The following is a 14,621-nucleotide window of genomic DNA, read 5'->3' on the forward strand; positions in this document are numbered from 1 at the left end:
GTACCCCTCCCCAGGCAAGGCACATATGAGAAAGCAATCAGTGAACAACTAAGGTGCCACAATGGATTAATGCTTCTCATCTCTTTCCCTTCCTGTCTGTCTGTCCCTCTCTCTGACTCTGTCTCTGTCAAAAAAAAAAAAAAAAAAGAAAAAGACTTACGTTACCCATTTAGTTAACAGAAGAATCAATTTGTTGGTAATTATATAATGCAGGGGTTGGGAACCTATGGCTCGCGAACCAGATGTAACTCTTTTGATGGCTGCATCTGGCTTGCAGACAAATCTTTAATAAAAAAATAATAATGTTAAAAGTATAAAACATTCTCATGTATTACAATCCATTCATTTCCTACTGCTCATGTTCATGATTGCGGGTGGCTGGAGCCAATCACAGCTGTCCTCTGGGACAACACCAAATTTTTATTGGATAATGCTTAACGTACACAGACCATTGTATGGCTCTCATGGAATTACATTTTAAAATATGTGGCATGCATGGCTCTCTCAGCCAAAAAGGTTCCTGACCCCTGATATCATGGGATGAATTAAAATTCCATAATACTTATACTTTTAACATCATAGAAATAAACTCAACTAGTATAGTGTGCCTTATTTTAACATTAAGTTAGTATGACAGAATGCCCTACAGGTTATGTTTCTTTCAGCCTGAGGTTTGCAAAGTGCACCCCATGATGTCATCCTATGATAACTGGGTGGAAGGGTCTTCAGAGCAGGCCAAAGCACTGTCTTTGAGGAGAAAGGGACATTTATACCGAGTACTTCCCGAGTGGCAGGTACTCTCTTAGGTACTCTGTGTGCGCTAACACTAACAGAAGCAGAAACATGGTTTGGAATGGCTTATGATGTCACACATGGAGGAAACTCGTTGTTTCTATGCTGCGTACTACAGCAAGTCAAGCTGAAGCGTTTCCGATGGCAAAGACAGGAGGTAGCTATGGTGATTCCCACTGTAGCAGGAGACTGGGGAGGGGCGAGGGGATCCCTCTATGGGAAATGTCATCAATCTTCAAGGTGGCAGAGATTATTAATAGTGAACACACTAAATTTCTATTGCACAACTGATTCCATGGCTAAAAAACCAAAAATGGTTGAAAACCCTTGTTCTATTTTATAAGCAAATTAGTTAAGCCATGATTTAACACTGTCCACATGAACTATAACTTGTACATCTTCTCTTTGTTTTGTTTTAAAATATTAATGTCTCGCTTTTAAATTTATAATCCATATTCTTCCCATTTCTCTTCCTAAATCTAAGTGTATATATCCCCTAAGTGATATGAGATGAAAAGAAAATGTAAGGTTTTCATGGGCAAGTTAAGTAAATGATAAATAAATTATTTTTCAATATTAAAAAAACACAAATATATGACAAGGTTAAATACAAATTTCACATTAAAGATATAACAGAAAACTTCAAATGATTTCATAGTTACTTCAAACCAATCCCCAAATAGCAATATACATCTGCTTTTCTAAAACATCACCAAAATCACTATTAACTCTTAATTACTCTTAATATTAATAATTGCCCATTATAAACACAAATTACTCATAATGCAATTCAAGATGCAGGCAAGAAAGGTTTGATAACACTGAATACCCCACCTATTTTCTAAAACGAAACTTGTAAATCATGTGTGTCATATGCTGTTCATTTAGTTAGAGAAGAACTCCATGGAAAAAAAAGACAGGCTTTACAATAAAAAGTTCCTATAACTGCTACCTTTTAAAATAAGAAATTATGTTTTCTACATACATATTTGCCAACAATTTCCTAAAATGATCTCTTTTCCTTTAAATAACTGAGGACTGTTTTTTACATTTATAGGCTTAAGAAACTGCATTCTGTTTATCAGTTTAACTTTTCTGGCGAGGTCACTATCTAGTTGTATTTCTTTGCAGTCTTCCTTAGTGACATGTTCTGATTTCATTTTTTGAACAATTGCATCTTAACTTTCTGTACACATCTGTACCATTCCGGGTTTGGGCTAAGACAGAACACAGAATACACAAACATAGTATAATAAATTTCTTTCAAATGCAAAAAAACTGTTTTGAGTAAGCACACATACAAAAGGGCCAGTGGGCCGTAAAAAGCAGAGACATACCCTTCCAGCCAAAGGCTATAACAGCATTTAAGCACAGTACTCCTCCTGACGTTTCACAGTTATATCAACGTTTGTATGCTTCTGTGAACAGTCCAAAGATTCTACCTGTGTTCTCACTTTACTGTCATGATGTATGTCTTAAATCAGGAGTAGTCAACCTTTTTACACCTACCGCCCACTTTGGTATCTCTGTTAGTAGTAAAATTTTCTAACCGCCCACTGGTTCCATAGTAATGGTGATTTATAAAGTAGGGAAGTCACTTTACTTTATAAAATTTATAAAGCAGAGTTACAGCAAGTTAAAGCATATAATAATAATTATTTACCAAGTACTTATATGTCAGATTTTTGCTAAGTTTGGCATAATAAATCTTTATAAAACAACTTACTATAGTTAAATCTATTTTTTTATTTATACTTTGGTTGCTCCTCTACCGCCCACCATGAAAGCTGGAATGCCCACTAGTGGGCGGTAGGAACCAGGTTGACTACCACTGTTTTAAATCGTTAACGGTCATCTTCTCTTTAGAGATTGACAGACCTGCCAGGTTTCCTGTTAGGTATTTCATGGCCTGCTCAATACTTATCCCTGGATCCCCAGAGGAGCTGACTGTAACTGCAAAGGGAATCAGGAAAACACATTGCTAGCCACGTGATTTGAAACAAGAAATGCCATCAAAAGACAACCATCGATAACCCTGGTTAGAGGACATCATCTTACTGAACAAAATAAATCTCTGGTTTTATCTAATTTGTTACCTAAACTCCCTGATCTTTTCGAATTAAGTACAAAATGAGACATTTTGTTAACAAGGGCAAATACACATAAATCAGAAGGAATATGTTGTATTTTTCCAGTAGAATAATTGAGATCAACTGTGGCCAGAATCATGGCACAGAAAAAGGGTTCAAGTTGCACAATTTACCAATATTAAACAAAAGATTACCTTGTAGAAATTGACCTTTAATAACTTTTTACCTTAGCGCTTTTTACAATGACAACAGGATCTAGCCTTTACTGATAATTTGATCAATATGTTACTCTATGAATACCAGCATGCACACACCCCACTGTGTCTGTACCTTTGTGCTGAAACTGGAGAACTCTCAATAAATTAACTCTCATTAATTTGGGACCATCTCTAGGACTAAATCATCAAGGGAAGAAAAAGATCCTAATGTTATTAGTACAAAATGGACATGTTCAACAATCCCTGGGTCTTAATAAAAGTCTTTGTTAAAATGTAACTAAACTGAATCAACAGGCAGGCAATATTACCACCCATTCTTAATAAAACCAACAGGAAGATCAAATGACGAGAAACTAAAATAGCATTGGGAGGCAAAGTCATAAAAGATGTATGATGAAAAACGGAACCCAGCATCACATTCAATAGGGAGTTCTGAATAACCCTTCTAAATCGCCAACTGAAAGATTTATGTTCCCCCGAAACCACGCTGATAAAAACCAAGCTTTGTGCTTTGTTCCTACAATTACAGGTGATGGTCTTCTCTTAAATGGACAAAGTACTTAAACTAAATCATTTCTTTGCGGTGACACAGCAATATAAATATACAACAAAGGGTGGGGAAGAAGAGAAGGCATACCTTTAAAGAACTCAAATGGGCTTGATAATAAAGAAAAAGTCAGCAATGGTGACTGTTAAGGGCTCTCCTACCTGTGTTTTTTGATGCCATTGGAGAGGGCATCACCCCCACCGCAGTCTTTTTCTTCAGACATTTTGTATTTTCTACTGCTCAGATGCTCTTCTTCCTCTTCAAAGGAGCGTGCTGTCACTGCTTCCAATCTACTCAGGGACCGTTCGGACTCGGAATCTGTGGCAGAGAAGGTTCACAGTCAACGAACTGAAGTTGGCTTTGGTAACAATGTGTATCTCCCTTAATGCATTAGGCTTTGAAACTTAAGCAGCCTACTTTGTTCTTGGACAGCCCATCCGTTAACTACCTCCTCATGGATTTCAGAGAACCTGCACCCAATAAGGCTAAGGTGGACATATAAAACAGATACAGGTTCATACCAACTTACAATTAAACAGATTTTCTCCATTAAAAGAGATTTCCAAAGAGTATCAAATTCTTTTAAGAAATCATATCCAGTAGCTCCTCCCCAAATTTCTAATTTGATCTTCCCTCTCAAAGCATCTTAAGCATAACTTACAAAAAAGCATTCAACTTAAAAAAATTTATTATCAAGAAAAAGCTAGTGTAGCTGTGCTTTAGAGAAGCATAAATGACATCTGACAATATAGGCACGAAAACAAAGGTCATTAAAAAATACTTCCTCTAGTAAGATATTACTTAAATCCTCAAGAGCTAAAGCCAGAAGTGTCCATACAAAGTCGAATTATTGGGCAGGCATTTTTAGGATGAAAATGCCATGTTCCAAATTGGCTGTGTCTTCCAAGTGGAGCCATCTGCCTGTTTGTGAGTAGAAGACAACTATTTTTGTACACTGTTATAATTCTCAGGCTCGGTCACCTTCTTCACCTCCTTTTAGCTTCTCCAGGGTGCTTTGGTGACTATGAGGCAGGAATATGAAGTTAACAAGAATGCTAATGGTTTCCTGGTTTGTGAGTGGGTGAAACAGGATGTGCACCTAGGTTTCTGACTCCTTGTCTATATATATATTTCAGCTCAAGCAGCAGTCACTCAATCTCTCTTGAAGTGGTTCCTAAGTTTTTATTAAAGAGGTAACATCTAACTTCCCTTATGCAGATGACTATACACTCAACCATCTTCAGCTCTAGAAAGCACTCCTAGACACATTCAAGCAAACTTTCTTAAATACATTTTTGATCATATGCATAATGGCCAAAATTTTCAGGAAATAAAAGTGTTTGGTACTTCCTTTTCCCCCACAATGCACTTTATAATTCACCCAAAGTCACGGAACTTTATACTTATCACATTAGATTGGTTAGTAACAACTGCTGGACAAGCCCAGTTGCAAGGTGGACAACACTCCTTGCGCTCTGAACTCTGAACCCTGTAGTTAGTGTAAGTCACCTACAGAAAGACTGTTCATGCTGATAAAGTTATTTTTATTTTCGTATATACAACACTACAAGAATTAAAAATACAGCTTTGTTCTGTCCTGTACCTTATAACAAACAGATATTTTAATAAATACAGAGAGGTATATTTCATTGTCCATTTTGACAGGTAGTTACAATATTTTATTGGAAAAAAAAATAAAGGCAAGCTGCATCGCCAATAACAAGGGGACAGTCTTTCCTTTAGATTAAATAAGCAATTGTTCAAATTACATTTACGAAAACAATTTAATAAAATGGAAAAACGCTTTTAACATAATGCTAAGACCAAAAAAAAATCAGGTAACCATTTCCTAAATCTAAACTATAAGCCAAATAACTTTACTCTGCCTCAAAGAAAAACCAGTCTGGTTTGGGTCAACAGATAACGGTCCAAACGAGAGCAGGACTGCGACAGGTTCGTCCCAGAGCACAGGGAGGCGGAGGGGGGATGAGTGCACTGTCCAGTGTGGGCAGACGGTGTCAGCCAAGGCTACCGAGGAGAGGTTCAATCACAGACAGAGATTTAAAAAATGAGAAGAGCACTCCGGCGGAGGGGAGAGAGGCGCTGCTCAGAGGGGGAGCCGCTGCTCAGAGGGAGAGGCGCTGCCCAGAGGGGGAGCCGCTGCCCAGAGGGGGAGCCGCTGCCCAGAGGGGGAGGCGCTGCCCAGAGGGAGAGGCGCTGCCCAGAGCGAGAGCCGCTGCCCAGAGCGAGAGCTGCAGGAGCGAAACCCCGAGGAAAAGATGAGGACAGAAGCCTTGGGGTGGAGGCTGGGTGGTCTCCTCACTTCTGCACTGCCAATTTGTTTCATATGAAAAAAACTAAGAATTTAAAGAGTCACACAAAATAATCTTGCCTGTATTGGTCAGTATGATTTAAAATGTATGATTACTGTATAATTTAGGCGTCATTGAAGGGGGTCAGACCAAGCCTATCCAAGATGAGCTACTTTGGTATGTGGATTATTTTCAGCTGAAGGCAGTCAAGACCCTACAGGCTTGATGGAAAAGAAACTTCTGCCTCTCCCCTAAATACCTAAAAGAATCTAAATTGGGGGACTTGCCCAAAGCAAGAGTTATTTGCAGAGATAACTTTTTATGGCCTCTCTATAGAGAAGGGCAAATATCTAATTACTGAACATCTGCTCCTCTTATGACTTTCTCCTTTCTGCAGCCCCTGGGCTTGACCTCACTCCCCACTCGGGATACCACATATATTTCATTTCTCCTTTCTGTCTCTGGACCTCTCCTGGATGTGGGGTCTCTGGCTCAGGCATGTGGAGCTTCCATTCATCCATATGTAATTAAACTTGGTTCATCTATCTCAGATGGATTAAATCATTAGACCAGCGGAAGGAACCGAGAAGGGCAGGTAATTCTCTCCTCCCCCACATCCTGAAAACCAGACAGCACTAGTGAAACACCTCAAGCATTTATCAAACATCACCATGTACAGGGTATTGTCTTTGCTACTTAAGAAATACAAACCATAAGCCAGAGACTTATCCATTTAAAAAGAAAATTCTTAACCAAAAGCAGATATATAGTAAATACCAAACAAGAAGAACTAAGGCAGCAAGAGCTTCCATGAAGCAAAGACAGACTTCAACTCAAAACAGAGTTCAGCTCAGTGAATATAAACCAGACCTACTACCTTCATCTGTATTAGGAGACCAGCATGCTTACCTAGTTCACACCCTGTCCTCCTAGGGGTGGCAGTACTTGACTTCCTCTCTCTGTCCCCCTTCGTAAGTCCTTCTCTCTTCTACTCTTTCTCCCTGATCCTTCACTTCTCCTTCCCCAATCCTTACTCTTTGCTCCCAACAATCAGGCAAACTCCACCCTATCCCTTAAAGGTCTCTGACAAAGGTCACCAATTACCTCCATACTACAAAGTCCAATGGTCACTTTTCAATTCTTACTATGACTCATTCACCATCTCTGACACTGCTTTATACAATCCTCTCCTCCTTTATCCTGTGCAAGGCATGGTGGACTCGAAGGGTAAGATCTGGTCCATGGTCTAGCAGAGGTAGACTGTTTTTGTGAACATGTGAGGTCAATTTTTCTAGGTTCAACAAAAAAAAAGACTAAATGTGGGCAGCAGACCGCAAAGGTGGGGTCAGCAAATTTTACAGAGCGAAGCACACGGTGTTCAGAGAGAACTCTGACTGATGACTGAACTAAATTAAGAAGGAGTTAGAGTGGGAATGGAGGAGAGAGTTGCAATAAGGAACTATTCCTAGCAAAGGGAAAAGCATGACCCAACATGGGAGGAATAAAGTATTCAGTAAGATGGGAGGGAAGACACAAAAAGGAGGGTTGGTAGAGGTGGCTGGGTGGAAATGAAGCTACGGGTCAGTCATGAAGCTGACTACAGAGGATCAATTAAAATATAATTGATGGGGCAATGGAAATACAAGAAGAGGCTGGGAATGAGGTTGACAGCCCAGTACATGCCATGACATTCTGTATACTTGCTAGAGGTAAGTCATAAACTTCTCTCTCAGCATCCTTTAGCTTCAGAGGCAGAAAAGGAAATGTGATTAGTGGCATTGATTTACAGTGCCCATGAGACAGAAACTCAGTTTCATAAGAACAAAAGCTCAGTTATTTCTAATACTAGAAACAGAGAGATGTCTAACATATATTGTGTGAAAAGGTTTGAACTTACTCTGTGGGCAACAGGGAGCCGTTCTTAAATTCTATGCCTTCATAGCATTGGTCACATCCATCTATCTTAGTACAGAACCATTTCATTTGGAGAGCTATACTTCCAGATATATTTAAATTCAAACATTTTTACCTAAGAACCCAAAGAGGCCGCAGCTACTGTGGAGGCTTACTGATTAAGGGAAAACCTGCCCATGAAGTGTTTTCTGCCTCCCTCTACTAATAAGTCAGTGACAGATCTCAGTGCCTCTCACTGAAGTGATCGTTCCAGTCTAAAACTTCAGGTTTTTCAGCTTTGCCCACATATGTGAATATCAAATGGGCAAGATTTTATCTACTATTAGGTACTACTGAACAGTACACGCCTTAGTGGAAAGTATAAAATATTGGGAAGTGTGACCGTCTCCTGTTTGGTGGGTACAGTGCACTCTTAAGAGTAGAAGGCTGCCCTGGCCGGTTGGCTCAGCGGTAGAGCGTCGGCCTAGCGTGCGGAGGACCCGGGTTCGATTCCCGGCCAGGGCACACAGGAGAAGCGCCCATTTGCTTCTCCACCCCTCCGCCGCGCTTTCCTCTCTGTCTCTCTCTTCCCCTCCTGCAGCCAAGGCTCCATTGGAGCAAGGATGGCCCGGGCGCTGGGGATGGCTCTGTGGCCTCTGCCTCAGGTGCTAGAGTGGCTCTGGTCGCAACATGGCGACGCCCAGGATGGGCAGAGCATCGCCCCCTGGTGGGCAGAGCGTCGCCCCTGGTGGGCGCGCCGGGTGGATCCCGGTCGGGCGCATGCGGGAGTCTGTCTGACTGTCTCTCCCTGTTTCCAGCTTCAGAAAAATGAGAAAAAAAAAAAAAAAAAAAAAAAAAAAGAGTAGAAGGCCACCGTACTCACGCTTTAAAAACAAACAAGAGGGAAAATAGGGGAGTTATTGTTTAATAGGTGCAAAGTTTCATTTTAGGATGATAAAAAAGTTCTGCAGGTGGATGGTGGTGATGGTTGCACAACAGTGTGACTGCACTTAATGCCACTGAACTGTGCACTTAAAAATGGTTACCATGGTAAATATGTATATTTTGCCACAATAAAAAAAATTCAAACAAACAAGCAAACAAAAACTTGTCAAGACAAAGCTAAAGTTCTATCATGCTGGACGCATGGACCCTACTCTGGTCCTGTTATCTCTCACTTCAATGCCCGTGATGAAGGAAACCGCAGACAAGCAAAACTGGCTGCTTTTTATGTAGATGGATTTTAAATACAGCAGAAAAAATTTATTTTTAACTATATACCTGGATTTTAGACAAAAGTCATCCTTTCATTTTTTCTTTTACTTCCCACTGCATTTCCCCCTCCCAAACATTTGTGTTTCTATTATAAATAAAGTCACTCAAAATTTCAGAATACTTCATCTACTTGTGAAAAACAGGGACAGGGATTTATGATATAGCCTTACATTTTTTACTGAACTTGGCCTGGGCAATAAGGACAATCTGTAATAGCCCTGAGTAATGACTGGAAATAGAATACTTAGTATGCACTAATTTGTGAGTTTATTCTCATCTAGTTCTAAAAGGATTCCAGTGGCTTAATTGCCAACTATATTTTATAGAAAAAAAAAACACGTCAGAAGAATACTTAAAAACACTAATATTTCAAGAGATAAATGCTCTAGACTACTGACAAGCATTTAAGGTAAACAGTAATCTTTGCCTGATTATTTTCTCAGTTAAAACAGTAGCACTGATACAAACTGGCAGTTACAAAACAGTCACAGGGATGTAAAGCACAACCTAGGGAATAAATTTGTAACACTGTATAACTAGGTACCTGCCAGCTGAGTACTAAAACGATCAGGGGGTGCATTTCATGAAGTGCACGACTGCCTAACCACTATGCAGCACACCCCAAGTGAATAAAAGATAATACTGAATATAAATGCAATTTTAAAAAATTTAAAAATGTTCACATACAAAAATGTATATAAAACACTAGTATTAATAGAAAGCTTGTTTTAATGTTACAAATATCCAGTGGCCCAGATCTTTATTTTGAACACATTTCAGATTGAACACTATCCCCTCTCTCATCCAAATAGAATGAAAGTCAATGGCTGTGAATGGGTTACAGTGACTTTAAAAAAAGCTAACTTATCAAGTTATATCAACAGCTTTTTGTATGTCAATCATACCTCGATAAAGTGGTTTAAAAATAACTTTGGAATTAAGAGGATCCTACTGCTAGCATGTTTTTTTTAGTTTTTCCTATAAAAAAAAAGGCTGAAAGAAGAGGTCATGAAGTTAATGATATAAACATGTCAATTCTTATGAGTTATCCTGATAAACATTTTTTTTTTAAACATGACCTTTGAAAACTAGCTTGAGAACAAATAGTTCAAAGGAGCAACATGTGGAAGAACTGTGGATCATGTCCAAACAGACCCTCCCCGTCACTGAAGGTAACAGGAAATGGTCAGGCACACATGCTCAATTTAATACCTTTTCTGTTTACAGTTCCCCACAAACTAGGCATGTTCTAAAAATGTCCAGAGTAGCCCAAGGTAACCCAAGCTTAAAATATCAGTGCTAAATTTTTACTTGGCTTTAAGATACTACTGCATAAACTCAAAAACAACATTGTAAACAAGAAGAGCACAAAGAAAATAAATAAAACCAACCACACTTAAATTGCAAACTGAAAATCAGGATGAGTCCAGAAGGGGCTGCCAAGAGACTGCTACAATAATCTACTAAGGAAAGGAAAACAACTTGAAACAGAATCTTGGCAGCAGCCAAGAAACAAGAGTCAGAGACATTCTAGACATATCCTCTCTGAATAATGTACAAGGTCAAAATCAGCCAAATGCTCTAGTGTGGTTTATGACAGAATTTCTTAAAAGTATTGGCTGTTCCCCCAAGCAATTAAATCTACTACTGTTTTCTACAACTTGCAAAATCTGCACATGTAATCGAGGATGAAGAATTATGCAAACCATACTGTGTGGGCTACTATTGTAGAAACCTTTTGTGTATCAATTTTAGACTACTAAATCCACAGAGCTTTCTAATTTGTCTTGTTGACATTCTTAAAATTATTTTCAAGGTCACTTATGCATGTACTTCACAAAGAAAAACATTCTAGAACTAAAAACCAGGTACAGAATCATCCATAGTTATAAAACAAAGTACTTTCACGTGATTCAATTTACTAAATTAACCTTTACCAAACACCAGGTAAAGGGTAGTTGCCAAAAAAGTTTAGATAGATTAATGAGATATAGTTGGTGCCCTCCAAGTATTCAAAGTCTAGTCTAGTACAAGACATAAAAGTAAACATATGTTTATACAAAACGTTTGTGGGGACAGTGGAAAAAGTTACTATTAGGCGACCTAAGATAAGTCTCCAAGGAAAGATGACATTTGAACTGCAATCAAGGATGAAAAACTTTTATCGAGCTGTGGGTCAGATCACACCTGGATAAAGAAGTAGTACATACATACAATGGAATATTACTCAGCTATAAAAAATGAAACCTTACCATTTGCAACAACAAGGATGGATCTAGAGGGTATTATATATACTTAGTGAAGTCAGACAGAGAAAAACAAATACCAAAAGTTGCACTCATATGTAGAATCTAAAGAACACAATAAATAAACAAAATACAAAGAAACTCACAGAAACAGAGAACAGACTAGTGGTTGTCAGAGGGAAGGGGAGTGAGTGGGATGGATGAAAAAGGAGAAGAACGTAAGAAGTCACATAACAGAGGATGTAAAACAAAGTACAGTGTAGGAAATATAGTCAATAATATTGTAATAACTATTTATGGTGCCAGGTAGGTACTAGAATTTTCAGGGGAATCACTGTAAATTATGCAATTGTCTAAACACTATGCTGTACACCTGAAACAAGTATAAAAGTTATATATATATATAATTTCAAAATAAAGTGGGCCAGATCACAGAGTTTGGACTTAACTTGTAGTAATGCGGAGTGGTTAGATTTTTTTTAGGGAGTGAGATCAGTTTTAGACTTCATAGTTAACTCTGATGTTATTAGTGCCCAAGGCCGCTGTAACAATTACCATGAACTTGCTGGCTTAAAACAACAAAAATTAGTCTTTCATAATTTGGAGAGGCCAGAAGTCCAAAATCAGTTTCTCTAGACCAAAATTAAAGTGTTGGCCAGACCACCTTCCCTGTGGGGCTCAAGGGGAGACACACGCTCCCAGTCTTGTCCAGCTCTGCTGGTTGTGCCTTTCTGTGCTTGTGGTCCTATCGCTCTAATGTCTGCTTCCCGCCTCACACAGCCATCTCTGTGTCTATCTAATCTTCCTCCTCCTTTCTCTTATAAGGGTACTTGTAAGGGTATATAGGGCCCATTCACATAATTCATGATGATCCCTTCATCTCAAAATCCTTAATCACATCTGCAAAGATCTTTTTTCAAAAAGAAAGAAAAGGTTAGAGAGTCCCAGGATTAGAAAGTGGACATATCTTTTAGGGGCCACTTTCCAGCCTCCCTCAACTGACAAAATGCAACGTGGAAGACAGGCTGGCAAGGACAAAGACATCATAGAAGCATAGAAACGTCTTAGAAAGGGACTGTCGTAGTCTGTAGGGTCAGAGGGGAAAGTGAATTAAAGCACTGGAAGTGAATTCTGGGGGAAGGAGACAAGGGGGGAAAGAGTAGATACCTAGATATAAGGGAAGGGTCAAGAAAAAGAATAAAGGTGGAGATTTATTTCTGGGTTCTCTGTTCTGTTCCATTGATCTATATGCCTGTTCTTATGCCAGTACCAGGCTGTTTTGAGTAAAATAGCCTTGTAGTATAACTTGATATTGGGAAGTATTCTTCTTTTTTAAGATTGCTGATGTTCATGTTCTTTTTTGGTTCCATATAAATTTTTGGAATATATGTTCTATATCTTTGAAGTATGTCATTGGAAATGCAAATTAAAACCACAATGAGCTACCACCTCACACTAGTCAGAATGGCGCTCATTAACAAAACAACACACAATAGGTGCTGGCGAGGATGTGGAGAAAAGGGAACCCTCCTGCACTGCTGGTGGGAATGCAGACTGGTGCAGCCACTGTGGAAAACAGTATGGAGATCTGCCTTTTGACCTAGCCATCCCACTTTTAGGAATATACCCTAAGAACACCATATCAACAACTGAAAAAAAAGAAATGTACCCCCATGTTTATGGCAGCACTGTTTACAATGGCGAAGATCTGGAAACAACCCAAGTGTTCATCAGTGGATGAGTGGATTAAAAAGCTATGATACATATATACAATGGAATACTATGGGGCTATGAAAAAGAAGGAAATATTACCTTTTGCAACAACATGGGTGGACCTGGAAACTATTACGCTAAGTGAAATAAGCCAGGCAGAGAAAGAAACATATGACCTCACTCATTTGAGAAATCCAAGGAACAATGAGAACTGAGGAACAGAATTGAGACAGAGGAGAGATCAAAGGGACCAGAGGAAAAGAGGACAGAGGGAAATGGGATGATAGGATGGGATAAACCTGAAGGGAAGGAGGGATGGTGCTGTAGGGAGAGGGGCAAGGGAGGTGTTAAGGGGAATATGGGGGAGGGGGGATGCATTTGGGGCAACCCTAGAATCTAGGAAAACGGGAGGGAGGGAGGGAGGGAGGGAGGGAGGGAAGGAAGGAAGGAAGGAAGAAAGGAAGGAAGGAAGGAAGGAAGGAAGGAAGGAAGGAAGGAAGGAAGGAAGGAAGGAAGGAAGGAAGGAAGGAAGGAAAAGGATAAAAAATGACCTCCACATTTGTGGTGTTCACAGTGGGCAAATGATGATACAAGTCTAGTTTCCACCATATAGAGCAGTGGTAGTCAACCTGGTCCCTACCGCCCACTAGTGGGCATTCCAGCTTTCATGGTAGGCAGTAGTGGAGCAACCAAAGTATAAATAAAAAGATAGATTTAACTATAGTAAGTTGTTTTATAAAGATTTATTCTGCCAAACTTAGCAAAAATCCAACATAAAGTACTTGGTAAATAATTATTATTATATGCTTTAACTTGCTGTAACTCTGCTTTATAAATTTTATAAAGTAAAGTTATTTCCCTATCTTATAAATCACCATTACTGTGGAACCGGTGGGCAGTTAGAAAAATTTACTACTAACAGAGATACAAAAGTGGGCAGTAGGTATAAAAAGGTTGACTGTTCCTGATACAGAGCTTGAGATACTTTGGGCCAAATGGGAATTTTTAATAAACAAGAAGTTTAAGGATATTATTATCCTTCAGAATCATCTGGTTCTCAAGTTCAGTCAATTTAGCTTTAAAGGTATATCTTAAAAATTCACTCACTCAACATTCGAGGAGACACTAGAATCTATGTAAACACAATAAATTAAAATTTTTTTAAAAAATTCACTCACTCAAATGTTTGAACTAGCATGTGCCAGAACCTACGTCAGTTGCTAGGGATGCAGAGTTCCTCACAGCATTTACTACTGTGTGGTTGAGTGGCAAGGCCAACAGGACCCAGTAATCACACAAACAAGTACAACATTTCAACTATAGGAAGTACCATGGCACTAGGGTACATAGAGAAACTCTAAAAGCAAATACAAGATCAAGTCAAAAGAGTCCACTAGGCTTCCATAAAGAAGCCTCTGACTCTTGCGAAAAGGTCAGAAGGATACACGTTCACCACAGATATAAAGGGAGAGAGCTGAACTTCCCATTCTCACTTAAACTGCTTTTATTCAAACTCATGTCATCTTTCACCTAGG

The 14,621-nt window shown here is 39.1% G+C and overlaps 1 protein-coding gene across 7 annotated transcripts in view; it reads right to left on the reverse strand.

The window, feature by feature from the left end:
* OSBPL1A (oxysterol binding protein like 1A) overlaps positions 1-14,621 on the reverse strand; it is a 259,348-nt gene that overhangs the window by 86,036 nt on the left and 158,691 nt on the right. For 6 of the 7 annotated variants that reach the window (XM_066352528.1, XM_066352526.1, XM_066352529.1 and 3 more), the window contains one exon: positions 3,809-3,965. In XM_066352528.1, coding sequence (XP_066208625.1) covers positions 3,809-3,965 — 157 coding nt within the window. Of the gene's footprint in view, positions 1-3,808; positions 3,966-6,868; positions 7,014-14,621 lie in introns of those variants that run through there. The other variant, XM_066352531.1, reaches the window with a different exon arrangement.

The sequence above is a fragment of the Saccopteryx leptura genome, chromosome 11, assembly GCF_036850995.1.
Source record: "Saccopteryx leptura isolate mSacLep1 chromosome 11, mSacLep1_pri_phased_curated, whole genome shotgun sequence".
Lineage (NCBI taxonomy): Eukaryota > Metazoa > Chordata > Mammalia > Chiroptera > Emballonuridae > Saccopteryx > Saccopteryx leptura.